This window comes from Eptatretus burgeri, chromosome 1, assembly GCF_056783735.1.
Source record: "Eptatretus burgeri isolate ZD-2024b chromosome 1, Ebu_testis_v1, whole genome shotgun sequence".
NCBI lineage: Eukaryota > Metazoa > Chordata > Myxini > Myxiniformes > Myxinidae > Eptatretus > Eptatretus burgeri.
Genome location: NC_140961.1, coordinates 33,853,529 through 33,877,640, shown reverse-complemented (window position 1 = coordinate 33,877,640; position 24,112 = coordinate 33,853,529). Strand labels below are relative to the sequence as shown.

General features: G+C 41.4%; 1 protein-coding gene across 1 annotated transcript in view; it reads left to right on the top strand.

The window, feature by feature from the left end:
- Positions 1-8,261, top strand: part of LOC147034193 (interferon-induced GTP-binding protein Mx3-like) — a 58,919-nt gene extending 50,658 nt beyond the window's left edge. Inside the window, exons 12-13 of the mRNA XM_085850387.1 lie at positions 4,843-5,133; positions 7,598-8,261. Coding sequence (XP_085706513.1) covers positions 4,843-5,133; positions 7,598-7,843 — 537 coding nt within the window. The 3' untranslated portion in view covers positions 7,844-8,261. The remainder of the gene's footprint in view (positions 1-4,842; positions 5,134-7,597) is intronic.
- Positions 8,262-24,112: the final 15,851 nt, after the last annotated feature.

Here is a 24,112-nt window from a genome sequence, read left to right as displayed (position 1 = left end):
AACCAAGCTTCACGACCAGGAGGGCAGAGAGCCTCGCCTCCAGGGGTGACAGTGGGTCAAGTCACACCCCCGAGGCGGATGATTGATGGGCATGGCGTCGAAGAAGGAGGATTGGTTGCACAGTAATCGCAAAATAATGGGAGCGCAAGCACAAGGTCAGGGTGAAGAGGGGTTGAGTGTGGAGTAAACGACGCACACGGTTGAGGGACGCATGTGGAGGAAGAGCACATAGCAGGTGAGAGGAGAGAGAAGACATTAGTCAGAGGACATGGAGGATCTCGCTTTGCTCTCCTCGTGGCACGACAAATGCTACACGATTCTCGTGCTCATGCTCTGTGAATTTGCGGCATGCTAGGCAATACGTTAGCCATTGACTGTTTGGCTGAGCCATGAAAAGTGTGCATTTTTGATGCGGGGAGATGAGTGTAAATCGTGGCTGTATCACAGGGACTCAGAAACCATCTTGTTGTGTGGGCTATCGTTGTGAAGCTGGTGAAACGTTGCCCTGAGACCGGGTCTGCGCTCGCTTTTTTGCTCAAATTAGCGGAGTCGATCGAGTCGTTACTTCTGGTTGGAAGAGCCTTCTTCTTCTTTAAAAATGTGTCATCCCAACCGCCCCAATCTTGTTCAAAAATATACATGCATATATTTCTATATACATCACACACACACACACACACACACACACACACACACACACACACACACACACACACACACACACACACACACACACACACACAGTTGAAGCTCATGGAGGAGCTAGAAAATTGAATGGTCAAGGCACAGCAGAAGAAGAGGTGGAAATACACAACAGGATTGAGGGTCAAAATAGAGAGAGACTTCAAAGAAAAGGGATGTGAGGAAGAGGGAGGACACATGGGGTGTACAAATGGATACAGAAGCAAACTATCAGGAAGGAAAACAGGAAATTTGGAATGAGGAAGGCTTGGGGAGAGTTAATGAAGTAGAAAAGATCATGGTTTTGGATTGGAGACGATCTGATGATGGTGAACAGTGTGAATAGGGGACGATCTGAGATGGTGATGAACAGTTGTGAATGAATTGACCTGAAATAAAACTTATTTTCAAATTTCAAATCAATTGGATGAAAATTGAGGATTTTAGAAATTCCACCTTAGTTGTTGATCTTTTGGTCAATGTTGACCTTAAAAATAATTGGTTTGGTGAATTCAGTGACTTGAAATTTAAATCCTCTTCAAACTTCAAGTTAATCAGGTGAAAATTAAGGATTTTAGAAATAACACATTAGTTGTTGTCCTTGGGCCGATGTTGACCTTTTGACCTCAAAAACAATAGGCTTCTTCCTTATGACAAACTCTACCATGTGGTGAAGTTTCGTGAAGATCGGTTTAAAATGTTGACCTGATGGTGACAAACAGACAGAATAACAATATCGACTAACCAATATACTTGAAAAATCTTACATTTTCCAAGTAACAAACAAACAGATGGGTGAAAACATAAGCTCCTTCACATTTGGTGGCAGAGGTAATAATGACAAGAACCACCACATTCACACAAAGCTGTGCATGGCAGAGTTGCCTTTGTGCATTTGCAGTTTGTTCGACAGCCTTTGGTACAACCGCATCTTATAAGTTCACTGCAAACTCTGCTGGCTCCAGGAAGATTGCTCCAAAGAACATCCCGTTTTCCATCACTGCTACAAATCCATCCACATCCATCCGGTTGTGGGGGTGTCACCTTTGGTTCAACCACCTGACTCCAGATGTGACCGGTCTAGTATACTGCTCGTCTCGTGTGCTGAAGCAGAGCACCCTTGGTCGGTGGAATGTTGCTCACGTCTCTGCTTTTCGGTGTGAACAGGTCGACCCTGAGCTCATCAACATGGTGTCAAGAACTTGCTCGGTCATAAAGTACTTCGACAAATCTCTTCAAAGCATCCAGAGCAGCATCAACATCTGATACCTGCGGTTGTTCCATCAGCTTTATCAACTCCTTTGTAACCTTAGAGCACATGAGACATGTATCCCATGCAGTCTTCTTTCCTCTGCCAGCAAAGCAAGAGGTGGTATCACATCCAGTAATGGTGTTAAACATTGGAAGTGCAATGGACTTCTCAGGTCCAATCGGAGTTGAGATATCATGATCTAGGACCATGCGCAAATGCTTGCCTGTGCCGACCACCACCCATAGAGCAGTCAATGACATTTGCAGATTTTGAAATACATACACTGCCAGAACCAACTACATCACTGTCCATGGTGCGGATGAGAACAGTTTTGTGTTGTCTGGCTGCATCAGCAACATGAAGCACCAGCCGGCTGTCTGCTTCCTCATGTGTACAAGGGGTTAAACCTTCCGTGTTTCTTGTGTGGCGACAAACAACATTTCCATTCAGCGTGTTGATTACTTGTTTCTATGTTTGAATGCTGACAACTTCTCTACTGAGAAATGAGAACAGTTCCTTTTTGTTGTTCGGGAGCTGCAAGAACTCTTGCCAGTTTTTGGGTACTGCATTATTTTGCTCAACCCTTCCTTTAACAGATTCCTTGCCCCCCCCCTCCTCTCTCTGGTTTGTGCCTTCAATTAATCTGACCTTTAATCAATCCCAAATGACATCAACCTTCTGAGCTCTCTCGAGCTTTGAATTCACATGTGGTAGAAAGACATCCTGCACATACTCCTGGAATGTTTTGGCTGCTCCAAGCTTCAACGTATGTACAATGGCAGCTCCATCAAGTACAACTTCAGCATCTGGACTGCTCTGCTCCTTTTCAGTGACTGTATCCTCGAGGCACTGAACAATGTCGGACTTGGTGCCTTGTCTCAGCTTTCCCCTGTCAAACAATGACGGAGGGCATGTTTGATTCTCGTGATGGAAGAACTCTTCCAGATTTCCATCACGAGCTTGACAAGCAACATCGAGCCTCGAGAAAAGGTAGCAGTCACTTTTCAGTGTCACCATAAGTTCCCGTGCTTTCATCTCCTGGCATGTAGGTGGAGTTCTGAATAAGGGGAGCTTGTTCTTCTTGATAACATCATGCAGTGGCTTGGGATATTCTTTGAGTCGTTCCTGAACAAAGGTGTTGTACTGCTCACGTCCAAGTTTCTCTATCCCATACAGAGAGAGGACAAACTCTATAAAAGACAACAGGAATGTAGACTTGACTGGGTATCGAACCTAATCTCGGAACAAGGTTGGTCACTGAGCAAAGCAGCATCCAATAGCAAGGCCGTGTCCGAGCACAAGGGAGCCTGCGAGTTTATGGGGACAAGGTTACACTCTCACCATACACATTTTAACATCAACATTCTACAAAGCAGGGGTAGAGTACATATCCCACACCCAATCAGTACACTCATGACAATATACACAACAAAGCAAACATGAGATTTGACACTGTCACATCTCCGTGACCAAAATAATGACTGAAAAGATTGACTAAAAACGGTGCCTCTTGGCCAGTCGGCAACCATGTTTTGACTCCAATATTCTCCGTCAGATGTCAGCAGCTAACAGATAAACAGCAGATAAATAATAAGTGTAGGAAACCACTAAGCGGGCGGGTCCAAAACACACAAAATCTCACGCAGGTCCAAGGTACTGGTTATGTCATATTTTCATAATTGTAAAATATAGCAATATAAAGACCTCCAAACTTTTCTCCATTACCTATAAAAGGATATTTATCGTTAAAAAGTGGTACAATAAGTGGCTACACATACTCGACATTGCCTTCTTTGAATTATATGACCCCAAAAACCTGCATTTTGACACCAGAATTAGGATCCTTCACCTTTTAGTTGCTGAGTTATATGTTATTTTAGTGTTAGTTCAGCCTGATGTTGGCTTAGTGGTGAGGGTGTGAGGGTAGTGGCTTGGGATCATAGGGTCCTGAGTTCAAGCCCTGTTGGCTGCTGAATTAACACCAGGGGTTGACTCAGCCTGTCATCCTTCCGAGGTTGGCAAAATGAGCACCAGTGTACTGGTCATAGGGGCACTGCATCGCAGCATAGCTGTTCCCCTAACCAATGATGCAACCAGCAGCCAAAAAGGCAAAAACACGAAGGGAAGGGAAGTGTTAAGCGGTGGCCATTTTGAAAGATGGCTGCCATTGCCGTCATAGGCAAAAACTGAGATGGCACTTTATCTAAGTTTGTAATGGCCTCCTGATTATGTGTCCCAAGTTTGATGCTTTTATCAAAAAGTGCACAATTCTTTCCCTGATTCGCTGGACTATTTAGTTTCCAAAGCAGCAATAAGTGCAAGGTGTGAGGCAGTGATGCCAGTCCAAAGGGGAGTTCAGTATTCTATCAAGCTGCAGATGAAAGGCCTTGTAAATTGAAAGTTCACTCAGCCCATTATTGTTTATTTTGGGGATGGAGCTGTGAGGAGAAAGATTATGTTCGCAGATAATATAGTTATTATGGTAGACAGCAGACAGGAAATGCAGGAGATGTTGGCGGAGTGGAAGAATGAACAAACCAAGTGAGGAGATTGATGTGAGGATGAGCTGCCAGAGTGATTAGTAAAGAGCTGGTTGGGTTGGGCTGGGTATCTCGTGCCGTTGGAGGAAGATAGACTGGGAAAAAGCAGATGGGATGAGGGAGAGAGGCCGGAGGAAAAGAGATCGACCTTGGCTGAGATGGGAAGATTGTGTGAGGAGGGATATAAGATGTGGGTGGAGTGGGGGTTTTCATGTTTTTTTCTTTTTTTTTTAACTTTTCAAATGGAGACATTGAGAAAGCAAAATAGAATCATTGTGTGTCTTGTCAAATGAACCGTGTGCATTGTTAATATGACCAAATTGTCCACAATTTGCCTTGTTGCTCATGCTTTATCCTTTAACTGTGCAGATGGCATTGGAGGAATTGAAGGAAAAACAGTGTGAAGAGGCCAAGACACTCATTCAGAAAATTTTCAAAATGGAGTCTCAGATCTACACACAGGATGTTCTGTACAGCAATTTCCTTGACAATGAAGAATCAGAAAACCAAGAAGAACCATTCCCAAACAAATCATCTCATAAGGCAGTCACTCCCAAAAAATTAACTACCTGGTTGAACCTATCCGTTAATGAAATCAACTCTGGGACGTGTCAAAAGGACATAGAGGTGATGAGTAAACACCTGACAGCATATGTAAAGGTGAGTAAATGATGCCTTTTTCCATGGCTTTTTTTTGGCTAAACCAAAGAGCATCTGTAATATTGGAAAAGCTTTACCTCTTGTACAATTGCCAGGGTGCTATCGGCTTGTCTTTAAGAACCAAGCTGACTCATGAATGACCTTCAGGGAGGGAGTAATTTGGTATGGTCCTCGTGTGATGGTATTTCCCACTTTGTTGTTAACTATTACTTAGAAGGTTGTGCACCAAAATGTTCCTTGTGAAATGATCCCCAACAATTAAAAAAGAAGTTGCTTTTTTATTTGCAGAAGCAAGGCTCATGAAAGAGCAACTGAGATCTGACTGGAACAATCAGGTTAAGAGGAAAGTTAGGGGGGACACAGAAACTAACCAGTAACATGGTTACAACCTGTTGCTTGGGTTAGGAAAGGTTAATGGAGGTAATAAATATCATGGGACAGAATTGTGGGGATGACAATTCAGAGATGCCAGTCTTTCTAGGTGAGGCCTTCGGAGTTAGGCAAGACACCCGACACTAATTCGCCAATACACTTCAACATGAACAAGGAAAATATGAGACTGGGTTAAAAACACAATTAACAAGAAAAAGAGCAATTGGAGATTGCAAACCCTTGCCAGGACTTCTTTTGAGTGGTGTATTTTTATGGGTTTTAGGGTAAATCCAATATGGCTGCCAACTATGTGACCTATGATAAAAAATATATATATATGAACCTTTTGTTCCTCATGGACAGGCAGTGATATGTGTAAGGTTTCACCTCAATTTGTTCAGCCACTTCAGAGAAGTAGTTTTTTGAAGGTTTTAAAAAAAAATTTTTTAAAATACAATATGGCTGCCGAATCACATGACCCCAATGATGTAATGAATTTTTTTTTTCTGTGGACCATTTTATCCCTCGATGACCCTCAAAAATATTCATACTGATCGGATGTGGCATTCTACATATGCAATTAGGACGTCATAATGAGGGTACCTATGATGTCATGAAAAATATCAATCTCAATCCTCATGAGGGGTACTTGCTTTGTGCCAAATTTCAATTTTTTTCTTTCATGCGGTTTCAGAGATACAGAGGTCCAAAGTTATTCTGTTTTTTCAATATGGCTGCCACACCATGTGACCTATGACACCACAATTGCATTTGAAACATTCTACATTCACAGTCGCACCAATGGTGAGAATTTCGGCTCGATCCGACAAGCGGTTATGGAGAAAAACATGAAAGTTCTGTGCGGACTGACAGACAGACCGACACAAACAAACAAATGGACCCAAATGCAATACCCTTTCCTTTGGCGAGGGTAACTACAGAGTTCCGAGAACATGATACCCCACGCAGTGTTCAGGTATTCAATATCCTACACAGTACTGTATATTTAGGCAGTCCCGGGTTTATGAACACTTGGTTTCTGAACATCCGTTCACATGAACATGATACTTTATTATCATATTTCCTTTTTTCAAATGTTCTATCCGAGTACACGAACAAGGCTTTTTTGAACATACCACGTGCTTAGCAATGCAGGGTCTTAGTGGTATAAAGGGTCTCAGGAGTCTTCTGAGTCTTTGTGGTCTTGAAGGTATGTTGGGTCTTAAAGGTCTTAAGGATCTTAGGGGTCTTAAGGGTCTTCCTTGTCTTTGGGATCTTAAAGGTATTCAGGGACTTCGGGGTCTTTGAGGTCTAAAGGGGTCTTTGGGGTCTAAAGGGGTCTTGGAGTCTAAAGGGTCATTGGGGTGGAAAGGGTCTTTTGGGGTCTAAAGGCTCTCAGGAGTCTTTGGGGGTCTTAAAAGGTCTTCAGAGACTTGAGGGTCTTCTGGGTCTTTGGGGTCTCAATGAAGTGGGTAAAAACCAACTTTAACCAGGGTAAGGCCTGGAAAGAAAAATTTCCTCCTCTTTCCCGGGTTTGCATGTACGTACAAACAAGGCACATGGAAGATCTTGTGCTTCAAAACATCCAAGCACCACACAGTTACTGAAGTTGTCTTTTCAGCCTGTCTATTATTTATTTATTTTTAGTCAAGACATTTGTTTGATATTCAATTGTCTTTATTAGATTTGGAAGAAACAAAATGACAGTAAATAGTCCAGTGTGCAAGGCATGATTGATTATCTCACATTTGAATGTTGCATTGCACATTGGATTCTTCTATACGTGTCCCACTCCCATTTTATCAGACTAGACTTGGTGATGTAATGGTTAAAGAGCTGCCACTCTGAGTCCTGAGTCTTGTCGGTTAGTGGTTCAAACCCTGCCCAAGCCAAGCCGAGTCATACCAAAGACTTTCTAAATACGGCACGTGGTGCTTCCTTGATTGATGTTCAGCATTTAAAAGGATAGATCACAGACAAACAATGCTGAGAAGGCAATGACAAACCACAAAGTACAACCCTTGCTAAGAAACTGCTTCAGCAGCACCACCGCTCTAAAGAGTATGATGCATCAATTTTTTTTCTTTCCCAGATTGCACAGAACAGACTCTGTGATCACATTCCCATGGTCATCCGTCACCACCTGTTGCATGAGTTCTCATCACAGCTTCAGATGGAGCTTGCCTTACTTATCCAAGAAAGAAACGTTGAAGAGCTCGTGGAAGAAGACCCTGAATTTGCTTCTCATCGTAAACACCTCTGTGCAAAGGCAAAGCGTCTCGAGGAAGCTCGCAGGATTTTGCTTGTGCCCTTTACCAGCATTCCTTCTGCTGACTGATTGTTCTGTTATTTTGCATGCACGTGTTTTCAGTTTTGAATATTTTATTATTTTATCATTCACAGGTCTCACTTATTGCTTATGAGATTGATTTATGATGTCAACATTTTTTGGGGTATTTTCCTGCTAGTTACCTCCACCACCGAAGGTGAAGAAGGTTATGTTTAACCTCCACCATCGAAGATCGGAGGTTACTGTTTTCACCCCTTTCTGTTTGTTCGTTTGTTTGTTTGTGAACAGTTTTACAGAAAAACTCCTCGACGGATTTCGACGAAGCTTGGTGGGGGGTTAGGTATGGTCCAAGGATCATGCCATTAGATTTTGGACTTGGTCCCCCCCCCCCAATTTTTTTTTTGCATTTCTACACGTTTTAAGTGATTTCCAACCCCCCCCCAATTTTTTTTTTTGCATTTCTACATATTTTAAGTGATTTCCAACCCCCCCCCAAAAAAAAAAAAAAATTTGTTAGAGAAAAATAAAAAATTTTGCAAGTTTTTTTTTCAACAAAATTTCGATTTCTTTTTTTTGCATTTCTACATGTTTTAAGTGATTTCCAACCCCCCCAAAAAAAAAAATTTGTTAGAGAAAAATAAAAAATTTTGCAAGTTTTTTTTTTCAACAAAATTTCGATTTCTTTTTTTTGCATTTCTACATGTTTTAAGTGATTTCCAACCCCCACCCACCCCCCCAAAAAAAAATGTTGGAGAAAAGAACTTTTACTGTCAGCACTGTTGATATCATATTTAATGAATAAGATATAAGGTTCACTTGAATGACCCAGCAGTATTGGCGGCGGAGGTTTTGCACTCTCCCGCGTGCTCCCCCTCTAGTTTCACCTATCTCTGTCTGTTTGTTTGTCTGTTTGACTGTGTGCAGGATATCTCAAAAAGTTGGAGAGAGATCCGGATGAAATTTGGTGGGCAGGTTGGGTGTGTGACAAGGGTGAACTGAGTAGATTTTGGTGAAGATCTGGATCTGACTACTAGAATTTTTAAAGTGCTTATTCACCATTGAGAGATAGGGCAAAAAACGATATATAGCACGATATGTTCTCGTGGATCAGGCATTACGTGGTGGAGGTATGCGCTCCACCAAGTGTCCTTCCAGTTGTTAATGTGAACATTCTACCAATGCAACAGGCATTTCTTGCCAAGTAGTGTTCTCAAACATGTCAATATCATAGGTAAATGAACCCACATGTAGTAACTCAAGTTTTAAGGAATTTTTTTTTTTTTTTAATCTTCGTATTATTCACTCCACTCGCAAATACAACCCAATAGAGAGAGAGAGAGAGAGAGAGAGAGAGAGAGAGAGAGAGAGAGAGAGAGAGAGAGAGAGAGAGAGAGAGAGAGAGAGAGAGAGAGAGAGAGAGAGAGAGAGAGAGAGAGAGAGAGAGAGAGAGAGAGAGAGAGAGAGAGAGAGAGACACAGACACAGACACAGACACAGACACAGACACAGACACAGACACAGACACACACTGCGAAACTGTGTGTCTCTATATGTGTGTGTGTGTGTCTCCCTCTCCCTCTCTCTCTTCCTCTTCCTCTTCCTCTTCCTCTCCCTTTCTTTCTTTCTTTCTCTCTGTCTCTTTGTGTCTCAGAGTGTGTGTGTGTCTCTCTCTCTCTTCCTCTCTCTGAGACAGAGACACACAGACACAGAGCGAGACAGACAGACTGTTTCTGTCATTACCTCTGTCTGTCTCTCTCTATCTGTCTCTGTCTCTATCTATGTGTCTGTCTCTGTTTCTCTCTGTGACTCTGTCCTTCTCCCTCTGTCTCTGTGTCTCTGCCTGATAGACAGAGAGACAGACTGTTTCTGTCTCTGTCTCTGTCTCTCTCTGTCTGTCTCTATGGCTCTCTGTCACTCTGTCAGTCTTTCTCTGTCTGTGTCTCTGTTTCTCTCTGTGTCTTTCTCTCGGTCTCTGTCTGAGAGACAGAGAAAGAGAGAGAAAGAGAAAGAGACTGTTTCTGTCTCTGTGTGTCTTTCTGAGAGACAGAGACAGATAGACAAAGAGACTGTTTCTCTGTCTCTGTCTATCTCTCTCTGTCTATCTCTCTCTGTCTATCTCTCTCTCCCACTCTCTCTGTGTCTGTTTCTCTCTGTCTGTCTTTCTGTGTGTGTGTGTGTGTGTGTGTGTGTGTGTGTGTGTGTGTGTGTGTGTGTGTGTGTGTGGGTGCGCGTGCGCGGGCCTCTTTATATCTCTCTATCTATCTCTGTCTCTGTCTCTATCTCTATATCTCTCTTTATCTCTCTCTCTCTCTCTCTCTCTCTCTCTCTCTATCTCTCTCTATCTCTCTCTATCTCTCTCTCTATCTATCTCTCTATCTCTCTCTGTCTCTGTCTGTCTCTGTCTATCTCTCTCTATCTCTCTATATCTCTCTATCTCTCTATCTCTCTATCTCTCTATCTCTCTATCTCTCTATATCTCTCTATCTCTCTATCTCTCTATCTCTCTCTCTCTATCTCTATCTCTCTCTCTATCTCTCTCTCTATCTCTATATCTCTCTATCTCTCTCTATCTCTCTCTATCTCTCTCTCTATCTCTTTCTCTATCTCTATCTCTATCTCTATCTCTATCTCTATCTCTATCTCTATCTCTATCTCTATCTCTATCTCTATCTCTCTCTCTCTCTCTCTCTCTCTCTGTGTCCCTCTCTCTATCTATCTATCTATCTATCTATCTATATCTCTCTCTCTGTCTTAGTGCATGACTAAGCAAAAGTGCGGAGGTGAGATTGTGGAAAGATATCTGGTGATACTCAAGACAAGGTAACTGCGGATGCTTGTTTTTTGGGGGGGATTGGGGAGAAGATCATTCAAAGCCTTCTGGCCGTGGTTATTCAGAGGTCAGCTTGAACTCGATGGCTGGAAAACAACTTAATGATCAGAAGACAAGAGTTCAAATCAGATATATGGACACTATCTCAGCACACATTCCAATAGAATTAGACTCCAGCTTCAGAGGGTCCAGCCAGACTTTCAGACACCAGCATATAATTATTTAATATACAAGGATCTCTTGATATATTTTATTAAGCTAAAGAAAATAATGGAGAATTGTACTCGACTGAAGAAAGATTATTTGGATGGCCAGTCTGCTTGAGGGAAAGTGGTTCTGAAGTTTACTTGGCAGGCTGGTAACCTTCCAATACAATAAAAATATATAAGGCTCTTTAAAATCAAATGGATACAGATATTCAAAATAGATACATGTTCATAAAGCAGATAAATGTAATAATCATGTTGTATTTGAATCAGACATTTCCCATTAAAGGGTTATCACAATACATTGTTATATGCTAAAAAAAAAAACCACTTCTCAAGTTAATTATCAATGAAGCTTAATTGGCTCCATTTTTCCTTTTATCATCACACTTAAAACCATTCGGCTAATTTTGGAGAAATCTGTTTCCGCAAACCTGTCTTTTTGTCACAAGACAACGTCACAATTAATTCAATTTTACGATTACCAAAAGTCAATACAGGCAATTGAATTGAGCATCTCTATTCCCGGGACATCAGCATCCAAGCGCAGACCACCGAGCCCAGTCCTCCTTTATCAAAGTTCGCCAACCAAGTTTCACACTTGCTTGCCGATTCATATTTTCTTGAAGGTGAATAGTGATGTAAGGTCGGAGCCGCTGGTCCAAATGGGTGCTTGCGTACTGTTGGCGTTGTGCTGGGTATCAGGGCCTCTATCCCTTCCTGCATGCGGATCATGATGCCTGGGTGCATACTGTACCGCCGGAGAGGATGGTGTTGTCTCACTGCAATGTTGTACTTCATGACCAGGATCAGTTTTTTTTTCTTAGTCATTCACTGCTGATGGTCATGACTTGGGTGTTTGCAAAGCTCATAGCATTTCTCCAACTTTGAAGAAGAGGTGGTCACAAGCATCCCCCTTCTGAAATCAAACACCACATTGCAGAGTCCTTCACCAATGTCTCCTCACCGACCACCACAATCTCACGCTCTGCCATGGTGATCGAGTAACCACGCTTGGTCAAACTTGGCAGAGGACAGAGCATCGGTGGATGAGAGGGGCATCATGTGCAAGACGCTGCTGCCAGGGTCCATCACACCACATGCGGTATAGCCAGAGGCATATAGAAGCAGGATAGCTGGGGTGGCCACATCCATGGTTAGAGTGTTGAAAGTCTCAAACACACACAACCCTGGAGCATCGTCACCAGCATGACCTGCCCTGCACATTCTTGAGCCGTGGTTGCAAGATCCACTGTGCTATGTCCATGTGCTAATGCATGAAGAGATTCCAATAGTCATTCCAACCACGTGGATACAGCATGAAAGGGCAGGAATGTTTCATTTCTTACAAGAAGTGAATCAATGCTAAAAGCAGCAAGGCTGATTGCATCAAGGATAACATTAGCGAATATCTATGTCTATCATTGCCCCAGTGGTTAGTCTGTTAATTGTCACCATTTCTTTAGAATTTTCAGCATAATGTTGACATGTTGAGACAAACTATTACTATTTCTTGAGTTATAACTTCAAAATGTGGTGGGCATAATCCATCCCCCATGGATGATTGGTTGTTTTTCCTTTTAAAGAAAGAAAGATAGTACCATCTCTCATAATTAGGACACTTATATCCCTCTTTTTCCCATTTACCTTTTACCTCTGCTATTTACCCTAGTATTGCCCGAGATGTCTTTTTACTCTACTTAAAGGTGGGTTATCTTGTCTACGTACCAAAAATCCACATCTATTTTCCCCTTGAAATGGGACTGCCAAGAGGAGCAGAATCCATGCTTAGATTAGTGAGGAAGTTGCGAACAAACCCAACACTTGCTCTGATTCATACCATTATCATGTTGTAGTGATATTGCTTAGAAAGTATTTCGTGGATGTTTATGTATTCGTTCATGTAATATTATGCCTTGTTTAATACATGACTGTAGGAGTTTGACGTGTTGGGAGGTCACATTTAGGTTGGCATCATTCTTTTTTTTATATGTATGACAAACTGCTTGGTGAGTGAGTACGGCTATATAAAAATCACGTTCTTGGTGAACACAAATATATGTATCAGTACAAGCATTATTTGTCAATCCCAAGCAGGGAAGTACCCCAGAATAGATCAAGCAAAACAAAATGATCAGTGCAATCAAACGAACAATCACAAGAAAAAGAGCAATCAGAGATTGCAGACCCTCACCAGGACTTCTTTTGTGTGGTGTTTGTGTACTCGTGTGTTACGTAATTAATGAGACCTAATTAGAACTGCCACTTTAAAACTGCTGGCAGTGATAACAATGTACAGACGTCCCGCTTTGATGCAACCTCGCTTTGATCAGACAACTGACCCTGACCCATGACGTTTTTTTTATTATTATTATTCATTATTCGATTGAATTCAGAATGGGATTGAAATAAATTCAATTCAAATCAAATGGAAGACCAAATAGGTACAGTCCTGCATTTGAGTGATCAGAAGGAACCCGAACAAGCAAAAAGCAAAGATGAAGTTATCAAGAGGAACCTGGATAGGATTTGCATTTCAGCCGCTACTCCTCTACCCTCAAACCCATCCAGGCACAGCCAAGTGAGCCTTATTCAAAAATAAATATAAAAAAAGAACCCACATCGAAAAATTTAATAATTATGGCTGTCAGAACATGCATTCGATCAAGTTGAAATTTAAAACATGTATTCCACATCACAACTAGATCATAGATGTGAAGTTTCACATCGATTGATTAAGTGGTTTGAGAGAAAACATTATTTAATATTTTTCTTCAATCCAATATGGCTGGAAAACCATGTGACCAATCAATTATTCCTTAACAAACTTATACATCCTTGGCATGGGGAACATAACTGTGAAGTTTCCCCTCTATCTGTCCAACGGTTCTGGAGAAGATCTTTATAGGTTTTAGGGTAAATCCAATATGGCTGCCAAACCATGTGACCTATGACATATTTGTGAACCTTTTATTCCTCAGGGATAGGCGGTCATACTTGTGAAGTTTCGCCTCGATCTGTTCAGCCACTTCAGAGAAGACTTTTGAAGGTTAAAAAAAACAAAACAACATGGCTGCTGAATCACGTGACTGATGACGTCATCAATGGCTTTTCTGTGGACCATTTTATCCTGATATAACCCTCTAAAAATTTTTAGTTGATCACATGTAGTGTTCTACATATGCAATTATGATGTCATAACAAAGGCACCGATGACATCCTCGAAACATCACACTTATTCCTCATGAGGAGCACTTGCCGTGTAGGAAGTTTCAATTTTTTCCTTTGTGCGGTTTCAGAGATAGAGGTCCAAAATTTTTCCGTTTTTCCAACATGGCTGCCACGCCACGTGACCTATGACGTCATAATTATGATTAAAACATTCTACATGAATAGTCGCACCATTCGTGAAAATTTCGTCTCAATCCACCAAGCAGTTGCAGAGAAAAACACAAAAGTTCTGTGCGGATAAACAAACAATGACAAATCACTCATAGAGTGACACTTGGCAAAACAGCGCAAAGTAGAACGGCACTCGGTAGAGCACATACCTCTGCTTGGTGGAACAGTTCACATTTTGTATCCCACTGATGGGCTGGATCCGAAACAAAATCTTTTGGCCTATGTTCACCTCAAAATTAATAGGTGGTTGAATTCAGTGACCTGATATGCAAATGCTCTTCAAATTTCAAGTTAATTGGATTAAAATTGAGGATTTTAGGCATTTGACCTATGTTGACCTTTTGGTCTATGTTGAAATCAAAAATAATCGATGGTTCAATTCAGTGACCTGAAATGTAAATCCTTTTCAAATGTCAAGTCAATTGGATGAAAATTGCGGATTTTTGAAATTTGGCCTGCATTGACCTTTTGGCGTCTGCTGACCTTTTGGCCTGTGTTTACCTCAAAACTAATAGGCTGTTGAATTCAGTGACCTGAGATGCAAATGCTCTTCAAATTTCAACTCAATCAAATTAAAATTGAGGAATTTAGAAATTTGGCCTATGTTGACCTTTTGGTCTATGTTGACCTTTTCACCAATGGTGACCATTAAAGTAATAGGTGGTTGAATCCAGTGACCTGATATGTAATCCTTTTCAAATTTCAACTCAATCGGATGAAAATTAAGGATTTTAGAAATGCGGTCTTCAAATTTCAAGTCAATTTTCAAGGATAAACAAACAAATGAAAAATCATTCGTCGAGTGGCACTTGGCAAAACAGCACAAAGTGGAATGGCACTCGGTAGAGCGCTTACCTCTGCCAGGTGGAACAGTTCACGTTTTGTATCCCACCGATGGGCTGGATCCGAACCAAAATCCAATCTGTTTGTTCTTGTCACCAATTCAACTCATCCACCTTGTTTTGTAATAACTCGTCCACATGTTTTTGACATATCGTGAATATATTTAGTTTTTGGCCCTATCTATAAATTTTAGAAATTTGGCCTGTGTTGACCTTTTGACCTTAAAATTTAATTGGTAGTTGAATTCAGCGACTTGACATGAAAATGCTCCTCAAAATTCAGGATTTTAGAAAATTTGGCCCAAATTGGCCTTATGGCCTATGTTGATCTCAAAATTAATAGGTGGTTGAATTCAGCGACCTGATATGCAAACGTTCTTCAACTTTCAAGTCAATCGGATGAAAATTGACAATTTTAGAAACAATTTTAAAATCTCGGCCTATTTTGGGTTGACCTTATGGCCTATGTTGACCTTTTGACTTATGCTCACCTCAAAAGTAATAGGTTGTTGAATTCAATGACCGGATGTGCAAATGCTATTCAAATTTTAAGTCAATCGGATGAAATCTGAGGATTTTAGAAAATTTGGCTCAAATTGGCCTATTGGCCGATGTAGACCTTTTTGGTCGACCTAATTTTACAAAACTTCAATGTGTGACCACCGCAGCGTCGGTGACATTAATCTCTGAAATTTTCAGAACGATCAGTTGAGCGGTTTGGGCTGGAGGTGAGCGGACAGGCAAACAAACACGCGCACACAAACGGAGGCGATCGACATGGTTATCAAAAAAATTAATTAATTTTGCTAAGTGACAAACACAAACTGAGGCGATCAACATATTTGTCAAATATATATATATATTTTTTTTTTGCCAAGTGCAACAGACAAACATTCCAAGCCAAGCAGGAGGTGAGCAACATACTTGTCAAAACAAAACTTCTTTTTTTTGCCAAGTAACAGGCAGACAGACAAAACAGACCCAAACACAATGAATGAATGCCCTCTCCTTTGTTGAGGATAAAAAATAATCTTATTTCTCTTTCCAAAGGAGAGGGTATTGCATTTGAGTCTGTTTGTTTGTTACTTGGCAAAATTTTTTTTTTTTTTGACAAATATGTTGATTGCTTCCGCTTCCTTGTTTGTGTGTTTGTGTGTCTTTTTGTCTGTCCACTCACCTCCAGCCCAAACGGCTCAATCGACCCTTCGGAAAATTTCAGAGCTTAATATCACCGACCCTGCGATGGTCTTGCATTGAAGTTTCATAAAATCTCGTCTCCCAAAAAGGTCTACATCGGCCAATAAGCCAATTTGAACCAAATTTTCTAAAATCCTCAAATTTCATCCGATTGACTTGAAATTTGAACAGGATTTGCATAAAAGTTGTTTCTAAAATTATCAATTTTCATCCGGTTGACTTGAAATTTGAAGAACATTTGCATATCACGTCGCTGAATTCAACCACATGAATTTTGAGATCAGCCTTGGCCAATTTGGTGCAAATTGGCCAAATATTCTAAAATTCTCAATTTTCATCGGATTGACTTGAAATTTGAAGACCATTTACATGTGAGGTTGCTGAACCCAACCATCTATTAATTTTGAGGTCTTTCAAGACCAAGAGGTCAACATAGGCCAAATTTCTAAATCCTCAATTTTCATCCAATTGATTTGAAATTTGAAGAGCATTCGCATATCTTCTTCTTCTTCTTTCGGCTGCTCCCGTGAGGGGTCGCCACAGCGGATCATCCATATAATCCGCATAGTGATTTGGCACATGTTTTACACCAGATGCCCTTCCTGACGCAACCCTGGTCGCCTCTTACAACACAGGGATCTGGTACACCTATTTTAACCGGGGTATACACCGGCCCAGTACACTGGTACTCATTTCGCCGACCTCGGAAGGATGACAGGCTGAGTCAACCCCCTGGTCTTTTTCGACTTGGTATATACATATATACACATACATACATATATGTGTATATATATATATATATATATATATATATATATATATATATATATATATATATATATATATATATATATATATATATATATATATATATATACATATATATATATATATATATATATATATATATATATATATATATATATATATATATATATATATATATATATATATATATATATATATATATATATATATATATATATATATATATATATATATATATATATATATATATATATATATATATATATATATATATATATATATATATATATATATATATATATATATATATATATACATATATATATATATATATATATATATATATATATATATATATATATATATATATATATATATATATATATATATATATACATATATATATATATATATATATATATATATATATATATATATATATATATATATATATATATATATATTCAGTGGCCCAACGGGCTTGAACTCAGGACTTTTTGGGTCCCAAGCCGCTGCCCTAACCACTGCGCCAACACCAGGCTGAAGAGCATTCGCATATCAGGTCACCAAATTCAATCACCTATTAATTTTGAGGTAAACAGGCAAAAAGGTCAACATAGGCCAAATTTCTAAAATTCTCAATTTTAATCCAATTAGCTTGAAATTTAAAGAGCATTAGCACATCAGGTCACCAAATTCAACCACCTACTAATTTTGAGGTAAATATTGGTCAAAATGGTGATGTGAGCCCACAGGCCAATTTGGGCCAAATTTTCTAAAATCCTCAATTTTCATCCAATTGACTTGAAATGTGAAGAGCATTTTAAGTCACGTTGCTGAATTCAAACAACTATTAATTTTGAGGAAAACATAGGCCAAAAGGCCAATTTGGACCGAATTTACTAAAATCCTCAATTTTCATCCAAATTACTTGAAATTTGAAGAGCATTTTCATGTCAGGTTGCTGAAGTCAAACACCTATTAATTTTGAGGTAAACATAGGCCAAAAGGTCAAAATAGGCCAAAAGGCCAATTTGGGCCAAATTTTCTAAATCCTCAATTTTCATCCAATTGAGTTGAAATTTTTAGGGTGGTGGGCTTGGGATCCTCGGATCATGAGTTCAAATCCTCCTTGTCTGTTGAATTAATACCAGGTGGGGTTGACTCTGCCTGGTATCCTTCCGAGGTCGGCAAAATGAGTGCCAGCATGCTGGTGTCCTGTATCCTGTGTCAGAGTGGTGACCGGTCCAGAATTGTGTCCAATAGCCAAGGAGACTGCTTCAGCAGCACCAATGCTTTGCACAGAGTATGGTCCCAATGGATGGATGGAAATGAAATATGAAAATGATTTACAAATCAGGTCACTGAATTCAACTACCTATTATTTTTGTGGTCACTATTGGCATAAACTTCAACATAGACCAAAAGGTCAGCATAGGCCAAATTTCTAAGATCATCAAATTTAATCCAATTAACTTGAAATTTGAAGAGCATTTGCATATCAGGTCACTGAATTAAACCGCCTATTAATTTTGATGTAAACATCGGTCAAAAGGTCAAAATATGCCAATAGACCAATTTGGACCAAATTTTCGAAAATCCTCAATTTTCATCCAATTGACTTGAAATTTGATGAGAATTTTCATGTCGGGTCGCTGAATTCAACCACCTATTACTTTTGAGGTCAAAAGGTCAACACAGGCCTAATTTCAATCATTAATAGATAGGGCCAAAACTAAATATTTCACTTTATCTCAAAGTTGTGGACGAGTTTTGACAAAACAAAGTGAATGAGTTGGATAGGTGACAAGAACAAGAGGATTGGACTTTGGTTTGGATCCAGCCCATCAGTGGTATACAAATCGTGAACTGTTCCACCTGGCAGAGGAATGCGCTCTTGCAAGTGCCATTCTACTTTGTGCTGTTTTGCCAAGTTGTCACTCTGAGTGATTTTTCATTTGTTTGTTTGTGTATTTGTTTTCTTGTCACTCTCACCCTATTTCTCTATTTATCACCTCAAAATACGGTGGGTATTTTCCCAATCCTTCCCCCTTAGTTAATGAGGCATAACCTGTCCTATATCTTGGAGTGTGGCCATCTTTTCTCCGTTTTGTATATGAGGAGTCCTGTTTCACCCGATACTTAGGACAGTACCAGTGCCAATAATTAGTACAATTGTGTCCCTCGTTCTTCCAACTATTTGCAATTTCTAGTACTCTTGCCCGATCTTCCCCTCTTCCCTTCTCTTATAGTTAGGGCTGGCTCAGCCTGTCTACGAACCAGGTACCCACATACATCTTCCCCTGAAAATGGGACTACGAACAGGGGCAGTCCATGCTTGGATGAGTGGGGTAGCTGTGAGCAAACCCAACACTTACTTTTGTTCATATTTTTAGCATGTTGTAACGATATTGCTAAAAACGTGTTCAATGGATGTCCAGTTATTCCTTCATGTAACACTATACCTCGTTTCCCCTTCATCCCGTGTGACATGGGGGTGAACAATTACATGGAAGGGTCAAATAAGTGTTTGTCCCATATTCTCCTTTTTCATGCAATTGGTCCTGATTTTTACCTTTTCCTTCCCTGTGTTTCCAGTCATGACCCTTTCCTTGTCTTTCCTGCTCTTGATCTACCAAACATTCTGCTATCCATGGCATTCTCATAACGCCCTTACTGCCTATTATCATCCATATCGTCACAATCATGTACAGGTATGTGCTAATCAAAAGCACTGCTATATATATATATATATATATATATATATATATATATATATATATATATATATATATATATATATATATATATATCGTAAACCTCTGGTAACATTCTTCCCACCTGCAGATTTCCTTGTTGGTGACCAATAATACCTGGTGAGGTCCGGTCCAATGTGCCTTCAGTGCGTTCTTCTGCTTGAACACCTTGATGTACACCCAGTCACCTGGCTGGATGTCATGATGTTCTTCCCCAGCTGGTTCTGGTTGTGCTTATTTGACCTGTGAGTTAAATTCCTTGACAACCTTTGTTAAGGGAACACAAAAGTTAATCATTGTCTCATCCATCATGTGTATGTCCATCTGTTTTAGGGTTAATGGGGCGATTACCGGAACTCGCATCGGTCTCCCCATCAGTATTTCATGTGAGGACAATCCGCTGCGCCTGTTTACCGTTGGCCTCATTGACATCAGCGCCAGAGGAATAGCCTCTGTCCATTTCAAACTTGTTTCATCACATATTTTAGCAAGTTTGTTTTTAAGTATGCCATTCTGGCATTGTACTTGTCCTGCTGACTCAGGATTATATGGACAGTGGAAGTGTTGTTTGATTTGCAAAGCTCTGCAGAGTTCCTTGGTAACATCTGATGTAAAATCTGATCCTTTATCACTGGATATTTAGTAAGGTATCCCATACCTGCAAATGTAATCTTTGAGCAAAAGCTTTGCCACTGTCCTTGCATTACATGTTCTGCATGGATATGCCTAAACCCATTTGGTGAATATATAGACCACTACCAAAATATAGCGGTAATTACAGCATTTTGGCATGGTTAAAAGTCAATTTGAATATGGACAAAAGGCCCCCAGGGTAGAGGATGAGCTCCCTTTGGTTGTTTAAACACTTTACCAACATTATGATGTTGACAATGGCACAGCTTCTTCAAAATTTTCTGCTACAGCTGCAAACCCTGGAGCATGCCATGTCCGTAGTACCTCCTTCTACATTCCCTCTTTGCTCGTGTGGCCACTTCCATGAGCCAAACATGCAAGCCATGGTAAAAGCTCGTTTTGGGCAACCACCTTACCCTCCTTTGAGACCCAAAGTTTTGTTTCTGTGTTATAACAGCAACCTATTTTCTCCAACTTGGCTTTCTCAATTTCCTCAGCTGCCTCCTGTAGTGCTGCATTGTCATAGTTGGCACCTTTTCTTCATTTTTCTCTTTAACGAGCATATTCCCTATATGTTGTGATTTTGCTGCTTGTTTTGCTGCTGAATTGGCGAAAGCATTTCCTTTTGAGACCATATCTCTTTGCTTTGTATGTGCTCGGCATTTCACTATATTACTGCTATTTGTTTTAGTAAGTGAATAGCTTCCAACAGTTCTGCTATCAATTTACCATTTTTGACTGGTGTGCCTTGCGATGTTATCTACCCCCTTATTTTCCACAGTGTCCCTATATCGTGTCCCTCCCCGTTCACATATTGGGAATCTGTATATATTGTTATGCTTTTATTCTCGGCTTGATTGCATGGTGCAATGAGCGCACATAATTCTGCCTGCTGTGCAGACTAATGTTGAGGTGGCTTACCACTTTCCAAGATGTCACTTTCAGAGCACACTGCATCCCCTGACAGTAATGACTCGTCTGCTGCTTTTGATGATGAGCCATCCACAAAGACTATCATTTTGGGGGTTTGCAGCAGGATGTCCTTTAAGTCTGTCGGAGAAGTAGCGGTTTTTGTCATTACTTCCTCGCAGTTAGGTTACTCCCCATCATCAGCAGTTGGCATTAAGGATGTTATGTTCAATGTCGGACATCTTTCGATTGCCACATTTTTTTTGCTTGAATTTACACGAGGTCATATGGCATTGCTCTTACTGTTGATAGATGTTGTGTTTTTGCTTTTAGCAATACAGAACTTACACAGTGTGGTACTCACAGTACTAAAGGTGATGTCATCACAATCTGACTTGTAGTTTGTATGGCGAATGAGGCAGTAGCTACTGCCCGCAAACATGGTAGAAATCCTTGCGCCACAGGGTCTAGCTTTGTGCTGTAATATGCTAATGGACACATTTTGTCACTATGCTTCTGTGTTAGTACTGCCTGTGCAAATCCATCTCTCTCATGGGTATAAAATAGAACGTCTTGTCATAATCAGGTAAACCTAAGGCTGGTGTCATTGTCATAGCTGTTTTGACCTTGCCAAAGTTTTCTTCTGCTTGCTGTGTCCACTCCATTGGCTCCGGTGCTTTGTCTTGCATCAAGTCTAACAGTGGTCTAACCAGTACTGCATAATCAGGTACCCACTGTCTACAGTATCCAACCATTCCCCCAAAATGTCTCATTTCTTTCTTTGTTTTAGGGTTTGGAGCATTCAGAAAAGCCTGCACCCTGTCATTTGACAATCTTCTTGAGGTTCCACTCAATACATGACCGAGGTATGTTACCTCTGTCTCACACAGTTATAATTTGGCCTTTGGCACCTTATGGTCTTTTGCAGTTTGTGCTCTTAAAAGGGTTAAGGAGTCCTTTTTGCAATTATTCTCTGATGTCGAGCAAATCAACAAATCATCTACATATTGTACCAAGGTAGATCATTCAGTAAGTACTACGTCATTCAAATCCTTGTGGATCGCTCTTGAGAATAGTGTCGGACTATCTGCGAAACCTTGTGGCAACACCGTCCAAGTGTACTGTACTCCTCCATAGGTAAAAGCAAACAGGTTCTGTGAATCCTCATGGATTGGTATCGAGAAGAAAGCACTACTTAGATCAACTGTCGTGTAACACACTGTATTGGATGGAATCGATGACAATATTGTCATCACAGGATGAGTTGACACTGTGCATTTGTTAATTGCCCTCAGGTCTTGTACAAATCGCCACGTCTGCTTCCCCAGTTTTTTCACAGGCAAGATCGGTGTGTTGCACTCGCTGACAGTCTCTCTAATTACCCCCTGCTCTAGTAGTGCCGCAATCACTGGAGCAATTTGTGCTGTGTCACGTGATTGGGTTTTCGTATATCATGCCTCGCCCGCTAGGGGTGGCAGGAATGTGCTTCTGGTCGCGCAATAAAGCGGAGTTGATGCTGGCACGCTTGCTTCTCGTGTTCCACTGCACCTCGTACACTCTAGTTGGCTGACGAGGATGGTTGAAAACGGACGTGTAACCGTTTTCGTCGGAGACGACTTCGGATTGTTTTCAGAACAATTGGAATGCGATTTCCACGCGAATGATGTGGTCGACGAGGGCAATCAGAAGTCGATCTTGCTCGCCTCGCTTTCGACGGAGCATTATCGACTACTGAGTGATTTGGTGGCGCCGGACAAGCCCCGTGATGACGGGCTGTCGTTTCGGGACATTGTGCAGAAGATGAAAGCACACATGGCGCCGGAGATGTCATTACAGGTCGCTCGATACCAGTTCGATCGTCTCTTGAAAGGGGCAGAGGAGCGCGTCGCTGATTTCGTGGCGCGGATTAAGCATTCTTCCGTGGCCTGCAAGTTCATGGCGGGGAGCGTCCAGCGCGGCTCAGAGATCGTTTTATCGCTGGTTTACAAGATGCGAAGATGGTTTCAGCGGTTCTACAGCTGAAGTGTGAAGCCATTACATTCGACTCGGCGGTCAGCACGGCTACAGCGGTCGAGCAGACTCGCGGGGATGTTCGAGCCATCACCGGCCACGCGGGGTCGCGAGCACCCCGGGACGCACGCTCGACCTTCGATGCGGGTCGGACGTCGCCGCGCGGCCGCAGGTGCGGCGAATTGGCCCCGCGGACGTGTTTGGGATGCGGAGGTCGACACCTGCGCCGTGCGTGCCCGTATAAAGGCACCGTGTGTTTCAATTGTCACAAGGTGGGTCATCTGACGCGTGTGTGCCATGGGGCGCCGGCCACCGTTAAGGTCATGGACGGCGATGTGCGAGGCGACCCGGGGCGGAACCGGCGGCCGTTGATGGGCCTGTTTTCAATTGGCCTGGCGGCGGCGCACCCGATGACGGTGGAAGTCGAAGTGAACAAAACGCCGATCACGTTCCAGGTCTATACGGGAGCGGCTGTGTCGATCATCGGCGAATAGACCGCGCGTAGACTCAACGGCCTGAAGCTTATCAGGTCCAACCTCACGCTGTTCACGTACACCCGCGAGAAGATAACGCCAGTCGGGATGGCAGACGTGTCTGTGCGATACCAAGGCCAGGTCGCCACGCTTCGGGTGTACGTCGTGCGGGGGAGGGGACCGTCTCTCCTCGGCCGAGACTGGCTGTCCCGCATCAGGCTAGACTGGGCTGCAGTTCACCTTGTGCAACCCATGCCGAGCCGATGGGAGGATCAGTTGGAGAAGATTCTTC